The sequence below is a fragment of the Trachurus trachurus genome (assembly GCF_905171665.1).
Source record: "Trachurus trachurus genome assembly, chromosome: 8".
NCBI classification, from domain to species: Eukaryota; Metazoa; Chordata; class Actinopteri; order Carangiformes; family Carangidae; genus Trachurus; species Trachurus trachurus.
In genome coordinates, this window is record NC_139905.1 from 32,942,546 (window position 1) to 32,963,357 (window position 20,812).

General features: G+C 42.6%; 1 protein-coding gene across 1 annotated transcript in view; it reads left to right on the plus strand.

Moving 5' to 3' along the window:
- Positions 1 to 20,812, plus strand: part of LOC310990405 (nuclear factor 1 X-type-like) — a gene marked incomplete at its 3' end in the record, with an annotated part of 142,426 nt that overhangs the window by 35,486 nt on the left and 86,128 nt on the right. Inside the window, exons 2-3 of the mRNA XM_083977750.1 lie at positions 15 to 98; positions 8,176 to 8,211. Of these exons, the coding sequence (XP_083833876.1) occupies positions 15 to 98; positions 8,176 to 8,211 (120 nt within the window). The remainder of the gene's footprint in view (positions 1 to 14; positions 99 to 8,175; positions 8,212 to 20,812) is intronic.

The window sequence follows — 20,812 nt, forward strand, 5'->3', positions numbered from 1 at the left end:
GTGTTACATTTCAGGCAACCGAAACCTTTCTGTTGAACGAAGAACCCTCCAGAGGTCCTGGGATGCCTGAATGCTTTGTAGTATCAGATTCATACAGGGTATGCATCTATTTTTTTGAAATATTTTTATTTTTATTATTATTATTGTTATTATTATTTATTCTTGTTGTTTCATGTGTTGGTACTAAATGTGTTATTTGAGTCATTACTCATTACTGTGACTGACAGTCTGTTTTCATGCTCTTGGTAATTGCACCACAATCATAATGTCATTCACAGCTCCCTCTACTCAGCTGCAAACCATTACAATCATTATTTCCACAGGCACATATAAGAAAAAAAAGAGAGAGAGAGAGAGAGAGAGAGGGAGAGGAGGGGAGGGGTGTGTGTGTGTGTGTGTGGGGGGGGGGGTGGTCTTTGCAACTTCACCAAAGCGCCCTCGCCTCATGGGGGCGAAAATTATAACGATAACGTGCAGCGTTGCTCCGTTGTATGAAAACACAAAAGGAAAGCAAAGTTAAGGAAAGCGAGGAGCTTTTCTGAGAGGAAGGAGGAATCTAACCAGCGAGCAGCGGATTTACAATGATCGACGTGATAGAAAACGGTCATAAAAAAACAGAGAGTTGGAGATGGGGAGGTGGAGAGGGTGGTGGTGGTAGTGGGGGGGGGGGGGGGGGGGGGGGGTTCTGTGGATGACTGAAAATGTGATTGTTAATGAGGTGGGAGCCAGTTTTCTAGGCTACAGTCTTTGTTTCCCAGAGTTAAGACTTATGCCAAGTCTCAGAGAGAATCTGGGTTGCTACAGTGTATCATGTGTCTCGGGGTACAGAAATGAACCATTATGGCTGTAATTGAGTAGCGCGGCTGGTGGAGGAGAGTTTCGGAGAGAGAGAGAGAGGGGGAGGGGGGGGAGGAGGAGGAGGAGCGTTGGTGGAGCTTGTATTGGATTCCGGGGGCAGTGAGTTCAAGAACATCCACAGGAGGGTGTCCACCTCCAACTTCTCACCAGGAGGTCTGCTGTCAGGGGCATCACAGGCCCGCCTTCTTTCTGTCTAGATTTCACTGTGTGTGTGTGTGTTTGGCTTTCATGTTAAGGTTCCTCTAAGAACCGCTGAGGATGACGGTGCAGTCGCTTTTGAAATGGTGTATGAATGGAAATGTGAATTGAACAGCCTGTTCTGGAAGCCGTACAGGAGCTCTCTGGTGCTGTTGTTGGGACGATGAGGCCAGAGCCGTTCTGGCCCTCGTGAAACCTTCCGATGAAGAGGTTTCCCCCCGTCACAGGTTCAGACCCATCGTAATAATCAGTTTTTGCCTGTGATCAAACCCTAAAAATGACATCTGGCTGATATTATAGCTTCCTGTAGACACACAGCACAGATGCAGGTGTGTATATGAGGTAAATGTAGCAACTGCGGTTCAGAAATGACAAACCAGGGTTGAGCAGAGACACCGTCATCGTTACTGAGTTTGCCGGCAGAAGTGACAAGTTGACAATTACACTGTAAAATGCTCCACTCAGTCTGAGCCATGGTCGCAATCGGTTAAACTTGATTTCAGTTAGGATTGTTGTTTCTGCTTCATTTATCATTTTCATATCTTACAAAAAACAACAAAAAAAGGAATTCTATTGGAAAACAAAAAAAAGAAGAAATGTTCTCACAGCTGTATTTTTTTTTCTGGCTCATGCCGGTGACATCATGATGTTGTCACGTTGTCCGTCTCTCAGTGTGACCTTGAAAGTTCAGGAATACTCAGAGGAGTTTTTCGGCCAATTCAGGGGCAATGTCTACTGAGGCTTAAAGGTCAAAGGTCAAGGTCACATTTTTGGGATACAGCTCAAGAATTCATTCTCAAATCACCACAAAGTTTCACACAAATGTCTAAAAAGATAAAATGATAAGATGATGACATTTTATGTCCTAAAGGTCAAAGGTGAACTTCACTGTGACATCGTAATGTTCTGCTGAAACACTTTTTTTTTTTTTTTGCCAAAACATACTCCATATTTGGTGAGAAACTGATTTAGTGGCAGAAACCTTCAGTGACGGTATGGAGCCTCCTGTCAGGGTGAAGATGATCAGAATCAAGTACGTGAACACATACGAGGAGGCTTTGTTTGTCTCAGTGAATGTGCACACTAATACAACAGACACAGAGCAAAGTGAGAACAACATAGTCAAATCAGTGTTATTTATGTATCCCTGTTCCCTAACAGTACTCCCTGCATGTATCATATGAGTCTGAACAGACTTGGATTTAAAATGCAACAAGGAGGCCAACAAGAGAAAGGCAGAAATTCTCGTTTCACTTGTTTATATGAAGCATAAAGGCTCAGGTTACATTTACAATGACTTGATAAGAGGGAGTTTTTTTTTTTTTTTTTACAGTGAGCTTATGTCCCGTCACATTTATCACATTGCATGTAAACTGTGAGCTGCTAAAACTGACATCTGCTAAGCCAAACAGCACAACCACAGTTTCTTTTTTTTGTGCTTATCTCCTCTGCACTATGTCTCATCTCCTTTCCCACAAAACAGGCAGCCAGGTGTGGTGCTATCACTGGCTGTTAGTGTCACACTGTAGGCAAAGTTGCGGTTACTATCCTCGAACAACCTGTTTTGCAGACCTGAGGATTCTTAAAGACAGAGATCGATTGATACGACTCCTGCAATCAATCAACCGGCAGGAAAAAGCCTCTGTGTTTTTTTATTTTCGTAACCCAACCGACGTACAACTCCTCTGGTTGATGGCTGAAGTCGTCACGGCGGCGCTGGCCACTCTGGAGCAGTGGCAAAATATGTATATTTGAAGCGTGTGAAAAAAGCAGAGCCGCGGCAGACCCACCAACCGTAGCATATGGCTCTACCATGTGTTACTTAATGAGAGATTTACTCACACAGACCACTAAATGTGTGGCTCATTTAAGGAGCCACGGCAGAGTGTTTGCGTGTGTTGCATCCAAGTCAACTCTATAAAGGAGGGGAGGTTTGATCCCCGGCTAACCGCGCTCCCTAACCTTTTGCACTTGCGCTGCTATTTAATGACTGTGCTGCAGGAGAGGGAGCCGAGAAAGCAGAGACCATCGCTTGAATGTTGCAGCCTGCGGTTATGATGTCAGCACACCTGCCTAAACAGAAACAAATAGGTGTGTGCATAAGGGTGTGTCTGCATGTGTGTGTGTCATATTTACAGAGAGGAATGCTGGGTGTTATAACCCCCGTGTGGTGGTGGTGAAGGACAGGAGGTTAGACTTTTTGTGGTGCACATACAACTCCTGACCACACGCTCTCTCCCTCTCCGCCTGTGCCTCTGGCTGGCGTATCTGGCCGTGTGCAGTAATTGGCCACACAGAGCCCAGATCTCTTTGTTTTCGCCTGCAGAGGCTTTGCGGTAGAAAATGCACAAGCAGTAGGCCTCATAAATCTGCGGGACTCCGAGCGTCGGGGCCCAAAATTTCAGCTCTGCTCCTTCACAATGACTTCACTCCCACCCAAATTCCCCACTGTACCACACTCAGGCCCTGCTCCAAGAAACTTCACTTTATGACTTTTTGTGTGATATGTTTATCACTCACTACTGTTTATGTGTGTGTGTGTGTGAGAAAGGGAGAAAGAGTGAGAGAGAATTTTCTGTTTCCTCACACACCCCAATTTAGTACAATTTAGTATTTTGATGCAGCTTGGAGGCTGTGATTATACGTCTGTCCTCACTGTTTGCTGCTCCCCTACTTGACAGTGAACGCTGCAGTTGAACTGTTTGGCTTGGACTCACTTCACTGGGTTTGAAACTACAGTTGTGGGCTCCAGACCGGGTCAAATATGGTTCAGTAAATAAATAGACTTGACTTTACAGCCGTGATGAGATAATGCATTGATTTAAATGCCTGCAAATGAATTAAAGTGCAGAGCTTTTTTTTTTTTTTTTTTTTTAGCTTTGAGGACGTGAGAGATGAAATCTGAACATTTTCGTCCTGGTTTTGCTGATTAGGCCTATACAGGTACATTATACATTCTCGGTCAGATTGGAGACGTTTTACAGCTCCCAACAAAAAATGACAGGAGAGTCTTCCTCCTGTTTTGTCCTACAGCTGCTGCAGCGCTCTGAACTCCTCTGGCGATGCGTTTACGTGTTTCCCCTCTAACTTCTAGCTAAAAAAAAAAAAAAAATCCAAAACATTAAAGATGCACTAGACGACTCATCTGTCCCCTGGTGATTATTTGCGTCTTCAGATGACGGTATGGACGGGTCAGTGAACGCAGCTGAAGCGTAACATTTGCATGTAAAAGATGCGGGGAAGCGGCGGACACAGGGCTCTGCGCTGCGGATCAGAGAGAGACAGCGACCAGTTTATTACCAAAAAAACAAACAAACAAAAAAAAAACCTCACAGAAAGATTTTTGAAAGTTTTTTTGCTTGCTGCTAATAATGCTTTGATGAATGTGCAAAAAGAATAAAAACTAAAAAAAAGAAAAAGGGGAAAAAAAAGGCGCCATACGGAAGGAGTCGTTAGAAAAAGAGGAGAGCGATAAAAGTCCTTCAAAGAGGAGAGGGGAGGGAGACAAAGTTTTTTCCCTGAAAGTTTGTGCAAGCTTTCACTTTCTAGGCGGGGTTACTGTAAGCTGCAGCAGCATGGAGTGAGAGAAACAGGACGGCGAGCGATTGCAATGCAGCACTATACCGAGCTTCCATCCAACTTAAATAAGCTCTCCAATTCTCCTTTCTAAAAATAACCATGTACTCCCCGTACTGCTTGACACAGGTAAATTATCTTCTCTTCTTTCATTGTTGGGGTTTTAGCCTATAGTGGGGACGCCGGTGGGCTTTTTATTTTTTTTATTGCGCTGCCTGTGTCTATTATTTTCCATGTGTTTGATTGTTGTAGCGCAGCGACTTTCTGCTCTGACTCCGTCTCTAACTTCACCTTCACTCTCCGACGCTCGTCCCGTCTCCGAGCGCGTTTGTGCCGCAACGAACTTTTTTCTCGTGCGTATTCCACCGCACATGGTTTTTTGGAGAGAAAATGGCGCTTCTCCCGAAATGTATTTCATATAAAAAAAGAAGGAGGGGAGCCCGCGGGAGGAGGAGAGAAGAGAACGGAGCGCAGGGACAGACACGGAGTGTGGACTGGAGTTTAACGTTACTGCTGTTAAGACATTTCCAAGTAGTGTCGAGGCTTGCAGGAGTGTGTGTGTGTATGTGTGTGTTTTTTTGTTGTTGTTGTTGGCCGGTGAGAGGAGAGCGGGGCGCACACCGCCGCCTTTAGAGCTGAGACCGGGACGAGCGAGACAGGCTGGAGCTGGTGTGTGTGTGTGTGTGTGTGTGTGTGTGTGTGTTTGTATGTGTGTGCGTGCGTGTTTGTGTATGTGTGTGTGTATGTATGTGTGTGTGTGTTTATAAACTGTGAAGAACAGTACTACAGACAGTCCGCGTGCATCTTCCTGGGCTGGGATGGTGTTTGTGCGGCGCTCTGCAGCAACACTTGACAGTTTTTTCTTCTCCCACCCATTCAGTTTATTTTTCTTTTGCTCTTGAATGCAACACGTGAGCACGTGCAGTTACAGGTTAACTGAATGCACCGGTGGTTGCATTGATTTTCATATTTATATATCAGTGTAGTTCTTTATCTTTATTCAACCTCAGCTTCTCCATTTCCCTGTTCGCCTGTGCAGAGCAGAGCGCAGTTCCTGCTTATGTCACACTTCACTCAGACTGACTTTACAAAATAAAAGTCACTACTTTCCCCCCCTTTTTTTAAATGTGAAATTTCCTCCTTTAGCATCTTGTTGCAGGTAGTTGTGAATCTTATTTTGAAGGCTGTTGTGTCTTCAATTTTTAACACTTAAAAAAAGTAAAAAAATAGGAAGAACTTCCACTTCTTAGACTTTATTGTTAATCATATTTATTTAGTCTATTTACTTGGTTGCTTCTGACTCTGTTCAGACCTGATGCCGTATTATTAACGGACTGCTGTGGACTTTTCTGACATTAAAATAACACGGCTCTGAGCTGTAATAAATCTAAATGCTCTAATGTTCATTTTATTAATTTTATTAATTTATTTCATAATTAATGACATTTCACTTGCAACAAACCTCTATTTTTGCAGCATATTTGCCTAAAAGTAAAACTTTTGAGTGTAAGAGCTGCAGTCAGCCTGGGCGCATGCAGTTGTATGCAGCTGTTTGCATTACACCACAGCTGTACAAAAGTTTTCATTCCAGACTGCAAAACCCCAACATGCTCAACCGCCTTCTAATCTAAATCTTATACGAAACAGTCGTTAGTCCTCTCACAGGCGTTTGCCCTCTGAAGCAAAGTCAAACTTAATTAAAAAACATCTTTAGTTTTAAATGCTTCCCTCCAGTGCAGGTCTGTGAGACTTTGAGGGAGTTTCCTTCCTTTAAGACAACCAGTGGCAAAGAGCTGCCCCATGTTATGTTATACAGCTGCTGGAAGTCTTCCTCTTATAAAGCAGACTTGTTTATCCCTCATTGGCTTCGTCTGACAGTGGACTGCCAGGGTCCCGTTTGATGTGTAATTCATTCCTGATTTTTACAGTGGTTTTATTAAAAGAGTTTTCCTCCCATCATGCATCTCTGACAGCTCTGCTACCAGAGGCTGAGAGGATGTTCCTCGCTCCTCTCATGGGCACAAGTCATGTCTGGTTTCCATTTAAAAACATTAGCAGTTAGGATCATAATGTCGGCCTCTCATTGACACCAGAGAGGGGAAGGAGATTTTTTATTATTTTCCCTTAATTCTTCTTTTTATTGAAAAAAATATTATGGGCTACTCAGTGTGTTGACTTAAGACTTTGGAGGGTGAAAGTGACTTAGAAATGGAAGGGAAAATAGAAACAGACTGGTAAATTATGACCACAGGCATCACACATATTGCATAGATCAGAATGCTCTCTGTATATAGGAGCCTCGCACAGGCCTTAGATATTTTTTTTTTAAATTCCAAGCAGGCCTTTAGATATGATGACTTTATCTGTAATTGATAAAAAAAGTCTTATACCGCAGATGATCCCTAAAGGAAAATAGATTTTATTCAGCTACATAAATTTCCCTTAATTAAACCTAATTGGTAGCAGAAGCTCATACAGTGCAGTGTAGTACACATGTTGCACATCACAGTAACTCACAGCAAGTCACCATGGAAGCGCGTAGATGACCTCACACACTGGGTTTGAGTTTTTTCTGCTAAATTTTATCCGTGTGTGTGTGTGTGTGCATGTGTGTGTGTTTTTTAGCAGAGTAGTAACAACCCTCTCCCTCTTTCTGTCTCTCCACACACACACACACACACCCACACACCCACCCACCCACACACACACACACACACACACACACACGTTCCACCAGCATTCCCTTGCATCTCCGTCTGCAGACGGAAAGGCACATTTTGTTTATTTAATTGCTGTTAATAATTTAAAAACCGAGCTTGGACCTGAGATATGGCAACAACTGTAAACAATCGAATGAATTATTAACTGTGATAAAAGACAGTCTGGAGAGGAGCAGCGTGCTGAGATGGTGACGCTGCGAAATGTCACCAAAATAGAGAGAGATCCCGAAGTGATACAGAATAGCATAGCCTATTATATCTATATTATATTATTATTGTGTGTGTGTGTGTGTGTGTGTGTGTGTGTGTGTGTGTGTGTGTGTGTGTGTGTGTTTGTGTGTGTGTGTGTAAAAATATAATAATCAGTATCGATGAAAGTGAACGTCAGTGTTTCATATTCAAATTCCCCAGTCACCTGTAAATAGTCTTAGGCAATAATATAACTAGGCCTATTTATAGAACTATTTCCTGCTCAGATTGTCACTTACATTATTTTTTATTTTGTCATGTTTAATTAATAACACAATGTCACAATTTCTTTGCCTTCATTTCTCCGTCTGTGCTGCTCTCTCCAAACTTAAACCGTCAGCCCAAAGTGACGCAGCAAAAATCTGCACATTAGAAATAACCGTTTTTTTTCTTCTTTTCATTGCATTTAAAAAAAAAATGTGTGTTGAGTACTTCATGCAGCTCGTAATGTTGTCATCTCAGACTGTTTTCACTGGTGCGACATGTTAACTTATTCCTTCCCTCTGCCCCCCTCTGCCCGCCTGGACGCTGACCCCTGCTCTCCTCGCCTCTTAACACCCTCTCAACACTAAAGTATTACCCTACTCACCTTCTAAACAATGCCTTAGTGGTAAGTCCTGTTTAGTCCCTATTTCTTCAGCATTAGGTGTATGTGTTTTCTCTATATATATATATATATATATTTTTTTTTTCCAAATGTATTCTGTGGTGACTCCTGCAGGGCCGCTCACGCTGACCTGCAGCTGGAATTATTCTAGGCTCGTGCAGGGAGGAGGGAAAGCTTTTATTTTTGCACACACACACGCACGCACGCACGCACGCACACACACACACACACACACACACAGTTGCATTTTCTCCCTGTGTGTTTTTGTAGCCTGTTATTGGCAACATTATCAAACCAGACGACACTTTTTTTTTCTCGCTGCAGCAGCGGCGCAAATAGTCCAAAGCCCCGGCTGCAGCTCCGACCGCTGCTTCTCACACACACGTGTTCTAATGTGTGTTTAGGAAAATATCACATCCCACTGTGGAAATAGGGTTATTCCGCAACATAAGACCTTTTAGCTGCACTTGATAATAGTGATCGAGCGCAGCAGCTTTGATAACGCTCACATTTACATTTCCCGCGCTGGAGGAGGAGGTTGTGAACCAGCGGCCTGCGTCATCAAATGTTCCGTTTTCCATCTTCCATAGATTTAAAGTGCACGCGCTCCTCTGCACAGCTTTTTCTCATGCAGCTGAGAGCTCCTGTTTATTTTGGTGTGGGCTCATTATTATCGCTTTACAGAACCGTATGACAAGTGTGTGATTGTGTAATTGTGTGTGTGTGGGTGTGGGTGTGTATGTGTGTGTCAGGGTCTATTTTCTCTGAGAGTCAGAGGTCACTTCTTCTTGGAGGTCACCACCTCAGTGCACATGACTTATTGCTCTGTCCTCCCAGTCTGAAGCGCCGCACTTTTCTTTATCTGCTCTATATGTTGCTCCAAGAGGATGTATTATATTTTTCTTACGTCACTGGCGGTTGTTATCACGCTCCATCACAGAGCAGTGTTTTCACTGAAAATATCAAAGCGATATTTAAAGGAGGAAGGCATGAGCTAGTTTGTTTTATGTGAAAATCTGATTAAATTGATGTAATCAATATCAGGACTTTGAAGCATTAACTTTGCATTGACACATATTTGGTGAGGTGCCCCCCCCCCCCCCATCTCACCCTCCCAACCCTTCCCTCTCTCCCTCTCTCTCTTCCTCCCTCTCTCTCTGTCTCTTCCCAAGGCCTGGAAAATGAGTTGGAACAGCTGTTCAGAGGATTAAAATCTGATGGAACCACAGTCTGAATAAACAGAAAATGTTGGATTTTTCAGAATTAAAGACACACACACACACACACACACACACACACACACACACACACACACACACACACACACACACACACACACACACACACACACACACCACGGACATGCAAACATGCACCTAAAAGCTTTGGGTGCCATGTCTTCATGCCAATTAGGCCTGTGAGTGGTTATCGCTGGATTAGCTGGGATCCCAGTTTCCAGGCGACTGTGTCTCACCTTTATCCTTTAAAAAAAAAACCTTTTCCCGGCCAGTTGCTGGTGTTTCATTTCACAAGTGAGCACAAACCCAAGTCACATTACAAGGAGTAAAAATTGCTTGTATTACATTTCTCAGATAGTATATCTAAGATATTATTGAATTATGATATCACTGTGGGTTCTGGTTCACTTGCACATAAGTTTAAATGCCTTGATTATAGACACACATGTAGCCTATATATATATATATATATATATATATATATATATATGTGTGTGTGTGTGTGTGTGACCGCAGCGGGGACAGCTCCGTGACACTGTGAGGCTGACCGCCGGTGAGTGCTTTAGGACGGGGGTAGGGGCCCGTTACTGAGAATGTGAAGTGGCGCGTTACTACAGTTTGGTTGAATGAAAAGCAGTGTCAGGTTTTGGCCACACATCAGCTGCCTCAGGTCAGGGCATGACGGCGAGCTAAGCTAACGTTAGCTAACGCAGCATCCCAGACCGAAGCTGTGTGCCAGTTCAGGCTGCAGCCCCTCAACTGGGACACAAGCACCCGCTCCATCCGAGCAGCAGCGGTTGGAGTTCACGGCAGCACCATCTACTCGTTGAAAACAGTTGTGATACGTGCTTTCACTTCGGAGTCTTCAAACCAGAAACATTTGTAATACCACCGGGAAAAGTCGCTAGATTTGTCGCTAGTCGTTTTTTACAAGAGAAAGTCGGCAACACTGCTCAGAGCTCTCATTCTTCTTCTTGGTCTCGGGGCTGGCGGTTGGCATCCAACTTGAAGGTGCCTTACCGCCACCTACTGGACTGGAGGTCCCACACTCCAGTCCTCCAGTCCAGCAGAGGACAAAATGGGCCGTGATTACAGCGATTTAAAAAATTTAACGCGTTATTTTTTTTAAATTAATCGATTAACGCGTTAACTCTGACAGCCCACACACACACAGCCTTCAGTGTAAGTCAATGAATAGGAAAAAAAGAAGTTTAGTTTGTGCGGAAAAGTGACCCAGCAGCCAGTAAAGCTCTCTGCCTTTGGCCACCAGACAGAAGAATGAACTCATAGTATGTTTGATTGACAGGTAGGGCTGATCTATTGTGCTCTTTTGTAACTGAGAGAGGAAGACAGGCAGGGAGTACCAGGGTGAAATCGGAGTCCCTGATTGGCTGCGCTACAGCGGATCCCCCCCCCCCCCCCCCCCAATCATGAGACAGCAGGAGGTCATAATGCCAGACACTGCCGAGGACACCTTGTTCCTTTCATTTAATCATTTACACCAGTGCAAAAAAACAAAAAAACAAAACGTCCTCCTTTAAGGTGCATTTTTGGTGTCCTCTTTTTATTTGGGCGCCACCAAAGGCCACCAATCCAGCCCAGACATCCCAGTGCTGCACATGTGAGCTTTTTGTTGTGCCTTTTGTAGCGTCTAAAAATTGGTAGCACGCTGTGGGTTATTTGCATTCTAAGTACATGCGGCATTTCTAAGCATATAAATGAGAGGCTTATGAAGTTTTCTGTGATTAATGTCTTTGTCAGTCATCTAAATTTTCTGTGTTTATTGTCAGCTGATGACTGGGGGCCACCATGCGTCAGCAGCAGCGAATTTACGGCAATTTTTCGCAAAGAAATCCGATGTTCTCTTTGGTGGCAGAGACAAAGACGAGATGAGCTGAGTGCATTTTGGCAGCAGGCGATATAGATTTGAGTTAAGTAGCATGTAGTTTTTATCTCGGGCTGCATGCAGAAAGAGGCAGAACAAACTGTGTCTCATTCAGTATCAGCACAGCTGTCCCAGCATCCGTGGAGAATGGATTCCTACTGCTATTGCCATGGGAGGCTCCAGCCAAGAAGAATGGGAGGATATCCAGTGTGTGCGCTTGTGTTTTAAAAGGAAGGCGAAGAGTGAGAGGAGAGAGTAATATGCTTGTGTGTGTGTGTCTGTGTGTACATGTCTGTCTCTGTGTGTGTATGTGTGATTTTTTCATGTGTGTGATGTTGTCTCCACCCGCCTCACTTTTCCTCCGCTCATGTCACCTCTGGCATGGATTAGTCTTTGGCAAAACCCTGGCAGTGCCCACGGCCCCAGCGCAGTTCTGTGGTCGCCGATATGTTGTGCTGTTGCCATGGCTACTGAACACACACACACATACAAGTGCACACACACACATACACAGACACACACACTGGCGTTCAATTACATAATTACGCTAGAATATACAGAGGAACACAAAATACTTAGTGTAGAATATGAGAGCAGAGAGAGGGGAAAAACAGACAGGGGGGAAATGAACTGTAGTGTGTGTGAGGGGGGGGTCTCCATTTGGAAACCACCAAGACAAAGTGTGCCTTTACCAGAACAAACCATGATCAGAAAACAGCAGTTCATTGGTGAATATTTGTGAGCTTTGTCATTGCCGAGCTTCAGACAGCAGTACAGCGTGTTCTTTCCTCTGATTTTGAGTCATAAATCTTAGTAATAACAGTGCCACCATTATTTGGGTATTGGAGCGTTTTGACAACCGATCCGACAGGGCAATTGAGGATAAGGTGTTTGTGGTGACACACATGTGGTGCTTGTGTATGTTTGTGTGTGTGTGTGTGTGTGTGTGTGTGTGTGTGTGTGTGTGTGTGTGTGTGTGTGTGTGTGTGTGTGTGTGTGTGTGTGTGTGTGTGTGTGTGTGTGTGTGTGTGTTAAACAGTGAGGCACAGAGAAATTGAAAGTGTGTGTTGGAGAGAGGGTGTGGCTCCTTAAGTTTACACAGATACACCATGAAGCACACACACATATTTCTTTCCTCCTCCTCCTTCTCCTCGTCCTCCTTCTCTCTCCTCCTGGGCTCCAGGTTGTTTTGAATAGATCCTGGATCTGTGAAAGTATCAGCAATGTGTCAAATTCCAACCACCATTTCTGTCACAGCTGGTTTACACTGAAGTGCGTTTTTAAAGAGAAAACCTTTCAACTGCAAGGCGGCGTATTATTTTGGATTAATGAGCCTGTTGGAGTAATTAAAGACTCATCTAGACATGTTTGAACACATACAAAGGAAGTTGTCTCCATTGGATTATAATTTGCATCTGGTTGTTTGGTTCTTTTTTAAGATTTTTTATTTTTTATTTTTTTTAATTTTCAGAATAAAACTGAAACAAAATTAAATCAGGTTTTGCTTCCTGGCCAGTTGTGATGTCACAAACCCCTGCTTGCATGCACACGTCTCAGATTTAAGATGAGCTCAGAAAAACACTCCACCTGCAGCATAAACTGATTTTTAATGTTACATTATTATGTACAGTGAAATTCAGACATCCATGTGGAGTAACAATACATATTTGTGAGTGAAAAGCAACTTCACATGGAGCAAAACATCAGTAGAAAAACCTCCACTGTCTTATCAGATATTGTCTATTAATGATTTAAAATGGGAGAATGATAATCATCAGCTATTTATTTTTACCAAGGCCACCAGTGGCACAAAACTGTCATTTCTATAAAAGATTTGATTGCACAGTCATGTTGCAGGTTGTAAAATGAAAAATGTTGCACATTTTGCAGTGTTTAGTTAGTTGTGTTTCATGTCTAGTGCTACAGAGGACAGACTGAGAAATGTTTCTGAGCGTGCTTTGTTCTTGCATTGAGTAAATCTGAACCAATGCCAGTATCAACACACGGAGCAAACGTTGACAGTAATTCATTCTCTGCTCTTTCTTTTTCATCAACAAGTAACGTTTCTGTAAAGGCAGGCTGTACGGTACCAAATTTGCACAAAGAGGCAACCTAAGGGCTTGAACTTGGGACTGGGAAAAACAAGGAGCGTGCAATGCCATTGTGTGAGTCTGTCACAGGTCAACAGGAATAGATAAAGAGTTGTTGTTGCAGATCACTGACTGCCCACTCAAGGTCACTTCAGTGTGGGCAATCTGGGCATGTTGTTTGGCCTGTCCTGCCTGTCTGTCTGACCTACATCTCACTGCACTGGCTAAATATATACAGTAGACCCCTCATTACAAAGCTTCCAGATTAATCTGGATGAAATCTGAGCACCGCTCCACTCGCTCTGTTTGTTTGACTGCAGCTCTCTCTTCACAGACTTCCCCAGGCTGACTTTCCATCTCATTCACTTTCTGAGATGTACGAAAAATGAAAAGGATTCAGGCGTTCGCACAAACATGGCACACATATTATCATCATGTGAATGTGACCGGAACCATGGCAACATTTGGTCTCTCCATTCAGAAACAAACTCCCTCTCCGTAGGGCGTGTCTGTTTGAATTCAAGCCCAACTATGCATACAAGCTATATTTTGTGATGCCTCATGAATGACGCACCTGCAGATACTTACTCACACGAGGCACAGGTGTGCATTCTTTTAGAAAAAAATCACTTCCTGCACAACTGCGTTAGGCTACAGCATTATACCGTATGTGATACTCAATAGTGGCCCCCGAGCCTCATTGATGTGATTTAGCCTCACACTCAGTCAGATAACTCCAACGGCCATGTATCAACATGCCTGTCAAACTTGTCAAATGTGTTTGTTTAAGATGAGTTGAAAATGTGAATCATTTAACACCATTGACAATATAATAGCTGTTTGGTCATGCAATAGCTACATTGGTTTGGTTTGCATTTGTAGCCTGCTTTGTTGGAGTGGAGGACTTGGTCACCATTTTGTTTTTTAGCTAACCATTTTAAACATTTAAGCATCATTTTTAGCCTAATATAAATATAAACAGTGTATCCGCTACTTTTAGCTAACTTTTTTAACCATAACACTTTCATTCAGTGGTTATTGTTTTAAACGTTCAACCACAATTTTAGCTGAATGTTTTAACCATTTAGCTAACTATCTCAATATTTAACTGTAACGGTTAGCTTTTTTCACTTGTTGCTTTAAACTATCTTTTTGTAGCAAATTATTTAAATTATCTACATTAGGCTACTTTAAGCTAACAATTTCAGCCATTATTGCTTGTAGTTTGCTACCTTAGCTACAGTACTTAACAGTAACATTTGTCTACTTCACTAGGCTGTTTCTGTAGCTAACAATTTTAATAGTGTATCTTCATCTCTTAGCTATTATGCTATTATATCCATGTAATGACTGTGTCAGTATAGCTATTCATAACTTTTAGCTAACAATTTCGAATTTTGAACGGTTTATTTATACCACAGCTATCTATTTATCCAGTCTTAACTGAAGTATAGGCATCCATCCATCCATCCATCCATCCATCCATCCATCCATCCATCCATCCATCCATCCACGTCTGCACACCTGGTGGAGCCCGTAGAAGCAATTACAGTCATTTGGACACAGCGAACAAAGACCTCATCAGGCCAGTTACTTTAGAAGTGGTGGTGGTGCTAGGAATTATTTAGTTGTCAAGACATGACCACACAGTGATGCCACTCAATGATGTCATAGCATTCATCATCTTTTCACCGCTTCTTTGGCTTTCCTTAAAGTAGCAGAGGCATAAAGAGGCATTGATTGGCTAGTTGATTGCACCTCAAATTTCCTGAGGCCGTCTTTCATCATCTTGCTACATTACGTCATGCTGTAACTCAGGCAACAACAAAAAAGAGTTCCCAGTAGAGTCCTGGGTATATGTTCACACAGTGACCATGAAGAAGACATAATCCACATCAGATATTTAGATTAAGATTATGAGCTCAGAAATTCAAGACTAAAAGCATATCATCAGCATCTGAGAACTACTTTTAGTCCCTCTCACCGGCACCATGGCTTGAAGGTTGTGATTAGGCTTAATAGGCATTTATTGGGTTAATGTTAGAGGGAAAATCTTTTCCTGTCTTGGGGGTGGGTGGAGGAACGTAGACGCTTGGAGGCTTATGAACCCGCAAGTCAAACAGTAATGAAAACAGTTGTGACCTGATTTCAAGAGCCGGGGAAAAGAGGAGAGGAGATGGGAAAGGAGGATTTTTAAGTAACAGACAAAGAATCACAGACACCAATATGTTAGGATGACAGGACTGTATGCTTTTCTTTCTTTCTTTCTTTTTTTTTTCTTTTTCTTGTCTTTTCTTGCCTGTTATCTAACTTGATTGTGTTGCCTTTCATTTCTTCTTCTGCTCCTGCTTACCTTTCCTCTCTGTTTCTGTCTGTGTATCTAATTCGGCCACCCCGTCCAGCAAGGAATAGCTGTCACCCCAGGGAACAAAGCGCGAGAGCTTGCTCTTCGGAGCAGGAAGTTGGCACCGGGCCAAGGGTGGAAAATCTATACTCGGTTGCATAATATAACATATCTTTACCTCAGATGAACTCTGAGGAGGCCTGGCAGCTGTGAGCAAACAGAGCTGGAGGGCGGGAGTTTGTGTGTTATTAACTGACTCTGTTTGTGTGGAAGTGTCTGTGTATGTGTTGGGTATGACTGCATGCTCTATACTTCTTGTGACTTGTGTTTGCTGGCTGCTGCAGCAGGCCCGAGGCTGTTTGAGACCCCCCTTGACAGTGGAGCAGGGTACAGTAGAGTCAAATAGACCCTTGTTGAAATGCAAAAAAACAAGGATCAAGAGCAGAGTAGAGTCGAGTGGAGGAGAGTGAGGCCAAGCAGGGCTCAGGGTTAGACTCAAACACAACTCTGTGGCTTCTCCTTTTGGCCCAGCCAGCCAGTAACTACTATCCTAACTACAGCTGCACCGTACTCTGCGAGGGAATTCAGATATAAACTTTCTGCTCTGTTTAGGCTCTGAGAAATAGCTGCAGGATTAGTGTGTGTTACATGGAAAGTTGTATATTTAACTGGAAAATTCAGTGCAGGATGAGGATTCCATGTCACTGCTAAAATATAAAACACAGATGGACCACATTTAACTTAAAGCTGTGAGTTCATGGAGTGGCACAATCCTCAAACACTCATTGTGACAGTTATAAATTCACTTCCATGTCGCAGTCAACTCCATACTCTCCTGTTATTGAGTTGTCTCGCTCGCTCCTCTGATAAATATTCTTCTAGGAGTCTTGGTGTGTGACGTGATTGCCTGCAGCCGTAATGGAGAAACAGCGTGTGCTGCTCCTCTTTTGTGGCTGCAGTTTCTCCAGCTCTGTTGAAACGGGACGGTGGAGGGGGGCCCGAGAGCAGAAAGTCTGCTGTCTGACATGTCAAACTGCTGTCAGTCAGGAAACTCAAAACCGGGCTCATTACAGTCATCATCTGGAATAAAGCGCAATCATCTCAGCCACCTGTGGCAAGCTGCTGTGGAGAAAAGACTCGTAGGCCTTATGGAGCTGTCTGTTAGAGTCGCGTATCAACTCGCACACATTTGCTCTATTCATGTTTTTTTTTTTGGTGCATGTTTTGTTTTTTTTCCTCTCTCCATCTGCACACCTGAACAAAAGTATTTGGAAGCCAGAGTTAGGACTCATATGGGGACCACAAATTGACTGTATATTGCAGCCAGGCTGTGGAGATTTATGATGAAAGTGAATAGGGATGGTGTGGGCGGGTATGCAGAGGTGCACATTATGGTGCGTTTTTCTGTGTGTGTGTGTGTGTTTTTTTATATATATTTGGGAGAGAGGACGGCCTTCAGAATGGTGTATAGAAGACTAAAACTACCACAGCACCGCTATTTTTCTCTTGCACTTCTGACACACACAAAGCTTATGGAAAGAAATACAGCATGAAGCTGGGAAAGGAGAGAGGCAAATGGGCGGGAATGAAAGAGTGTGTATGGTAAATACAGTAGACTGGGGAGCACTCCACGTCCTTTTATTTTTTCACCAGCATGATTTGTTTGATTTACTCTGTATCAATCAGCAGAAGATGTATTTAAACGAAGTTGAAGTCTATTTGAGAAAGCTTCTTTATGGCTCAGGCTGTTTGTATTCTCCTTTTACTTTCCTTGGAAGCAGACCGTGATTAAAACGGACGATATAGGCGTATTGTATTTCCTAGGGGATTGGAAGGAATGCAAATGCATCATAACCATATTATACTAGTTAGGAGCGGTATGTGTTGCCAAGCCTCTGGATACAGGAGAGAGTAGAAGCAGTTACACTGAAAGGAACTGAGTCCCACAAAGAGCCAGGATCCCACAACTGCAACACCAGGAGAGGATATCTGACACTTTTGGACTATATTTGACATTTCATGGGATACACACGGTACCAAAACCTTTCTTTGCTACGTAAAAAAAAAGACAAAGCCAAATTTTTCTGTCTGTGAAAAACCTCAAAAAAGTTTTTTTTTTTTTTTCCCCTGCGTGTTGATGTGCGTCTGTGTGCTGCAGAATCCGTTTGGCATTTCTGTTGTGAGGGAAGCATGTTGCTGGTGGGACTTTGGCCTGCACAATCCCTCCTCTGTTAAAACAATGCGGCAGTTGTCCTCCCTAACCTAATTACTCCCTCCAGGGGGAGAAAGGCAACAGCACCAAATCCCATAGTTAGGAGCTCTGATCTGGGCCCTGCTGTAAGAAAAGGCCTCATTCATTTCCCTCCCTCCTTCCACCACACATGCACACATACATACACACACACACACACACACACACACACACACACACACACACACACACACACACACACACACACACACACACACACACATGCAAGCCCGTTCTATTTTTCACTGCAATTGGGTTTGGCCTGATAGAAGCTAATTATGCTCTAATATATCCAGATATTTCTCTTCATATCTGTTTCTTTTCGCTGTTGTAACATTTTAATAATGTTGTAATTTCATTGATGCTGTGGACATAATTGCATCTAAAGACTGGATAATGTTGTGGTGATCTGCTGTCATGAGCTCACTGTTATAAACAGCACACTGATGCATGCACACCCTAAAAAAATGACCCACTTTGGGTCAATACAGCATATTAGCAGCACTGGGCTCACTTTAGGACAAATGTGTTGTCACACAAAGCATGTGGCATTTTGTAATGTAATTTTTGGGTTATCAGTCCGGCCTAGAATATGAATATGGACCCAGTATTTATCACAAGAAGCACAGATTTCACCTTCAAACTGCCACAAATTTATTGGAAATTGTATCTGAACATGAACGCAGCTGCAAAACTGCATCGCTGCAATTGATGCACACAGGCTATTATTAACAACAAATATGAAATAATGGTTGAAATAGAGCCTGAGCAGATTCTTATAATTAAGAAGCATGAATAATGCTGTTGTATGAAATATAACAATAACACTGGAACAAAAAGGCTCATTGTCTCGGTTAGTTTTCCACATGAGGTAAAGTTAACTCTCTACTGTGCTGTTGCTATATTGATCCACATCGGGTCATTTTGACCCTGTATTACATTCAGTTTGTATATTAATGTTGTTAGACTTTAACATGTGCATTTTGAACCAGTGTTAGAAACAAATAGCTTCAAGTTTTCAAAAACAGATTTATTGTCAGTTCCACAAAATATTATTTATTTGACCTGTAAAGAAGAAACATATTATTAATAATAATAACAAGTAGTGACAAGTAAGTTTCAAAAGCTCTAGAGTGGATGGTAGGTAATAGAATAGTATCAAAACTGGCACAAACACTAAATCCAAATAATCCATTGTATTGGGTGGTTTTGGACCCGTGGGTGCAGGATAAAGTTAATCCACTATTGTGTTCGTGCTGTATCGATCTAAACCGGGTCAATTTTCATCAGTGAATGTTTCAGGAAAAGGTTTTGTTTATAAACGACATTAAAGCTGCAGATGTTACAATGCTAAATTTAGTAACATATTCACTATATTTTATAGGATTTTAGCTCATCACATTGGTGTAGGATGAACCTCTGTCTTCTCTTCTTTGTTTCACTTTCACAGAAATAACATACAGCACTACTTTCTGCAGTACAGCACTGTTCTAATAATAAATCAGAGGGTGTAGGAACACAACTTATACTAATACGGTATATGATACACATAGTATAACAATTGTTTGCATTAACCTTCAGGCTTCATCTATTCCCAATATTATCTCAAATTCTTCATCTTTTTAGTTTCATTTTTGGTAACCTGAATTATTACTATTATTATTATAATTATTTTACCTTAGAGTGTTTAGGCCCCTCTCACCTTTTTACAATGTACGGCTATTCCCTTGACACACACTGATAAAAACTGGTTGTCTGTAAAAAAAAAAAAAAAAAAAAAATTCAATTATATATATATTTCCCATCCCATCTACCATTGGTTCTGGCTATGTTGACCCAAATTGGATCAACTTGATCCAGTAAGCCTGCCAAAATACAAATTGTACTTTGTGCTTAATCTCATCATCTGATTATGTGTAAAAACTAAATAAGTTAGAAACACTGCATCTTTAATCAGAGTCATTTGTAGAAAGTCATACTTCTGTCTGTTGTGTTTGATGCATTTACTGCTTCTCTTTACTGCTGTTTTCCACTCCTCTCCCTCCCCGACCTCTCGTCTTTCATCACAGCCCGTCATCACTTACTGGCAACCTGCACATTTAAAAACTGTATTACTGTTACTTCAGACAAGGAAGTCCAGGAACAGGGAAAAGGGATGTGTGTGTGTGTGTGTGTGCGTGTATGTAGTAGTGGTATTCACCAAAAAGAGGAAAGGGTGTTAAGGTCTTAATTCTTCCTCAACCAACCTGTTTTGTTTATTTGTCTATCCTCTCTCAGGAAGATTAGAGTGTCCATTGTGTGCAGGCTTGGGAAATAAGGCCTACAGTTTATATTTGGAGATTGTTGCGGTGCTGCCTTGTTGGTCTAGACTGTTAGGGTTTAGACGTCTTTGTTTGTTTATCTGGAAAAAGAAAATTCCATTTGTTGCCACTAAGATCCAGATTTCTTTTGTAGGGTCCGACCTGTCCGTGTTGTGCACAAAAAAAATCATATTAACACCATCTCAATGTGACGCTTTAAACAGTTAAATCAACTTTTTTTTCGGGGCTTTTTGTTCTGCCTGCTCTGCACTCGGAAGAACAGGCTTAGCAAGACCACACGTCCTCATATTCTCAGGGCATATAAGGAGACAGCAGAGTTGTGTATATGTACGTGTGTGTGTGTGTGTGTGTGTCTGGTCGTGCAGTGTTTGTCTTAGGCCGAGCTCCTTTCCTGTGGTGTGTGTGTGGGCTTGAATCCGTCCAGCCTGAGTGGACCCTGCGCCCTGTTTGTGCGGCTCGACACTCGCCCCACGGC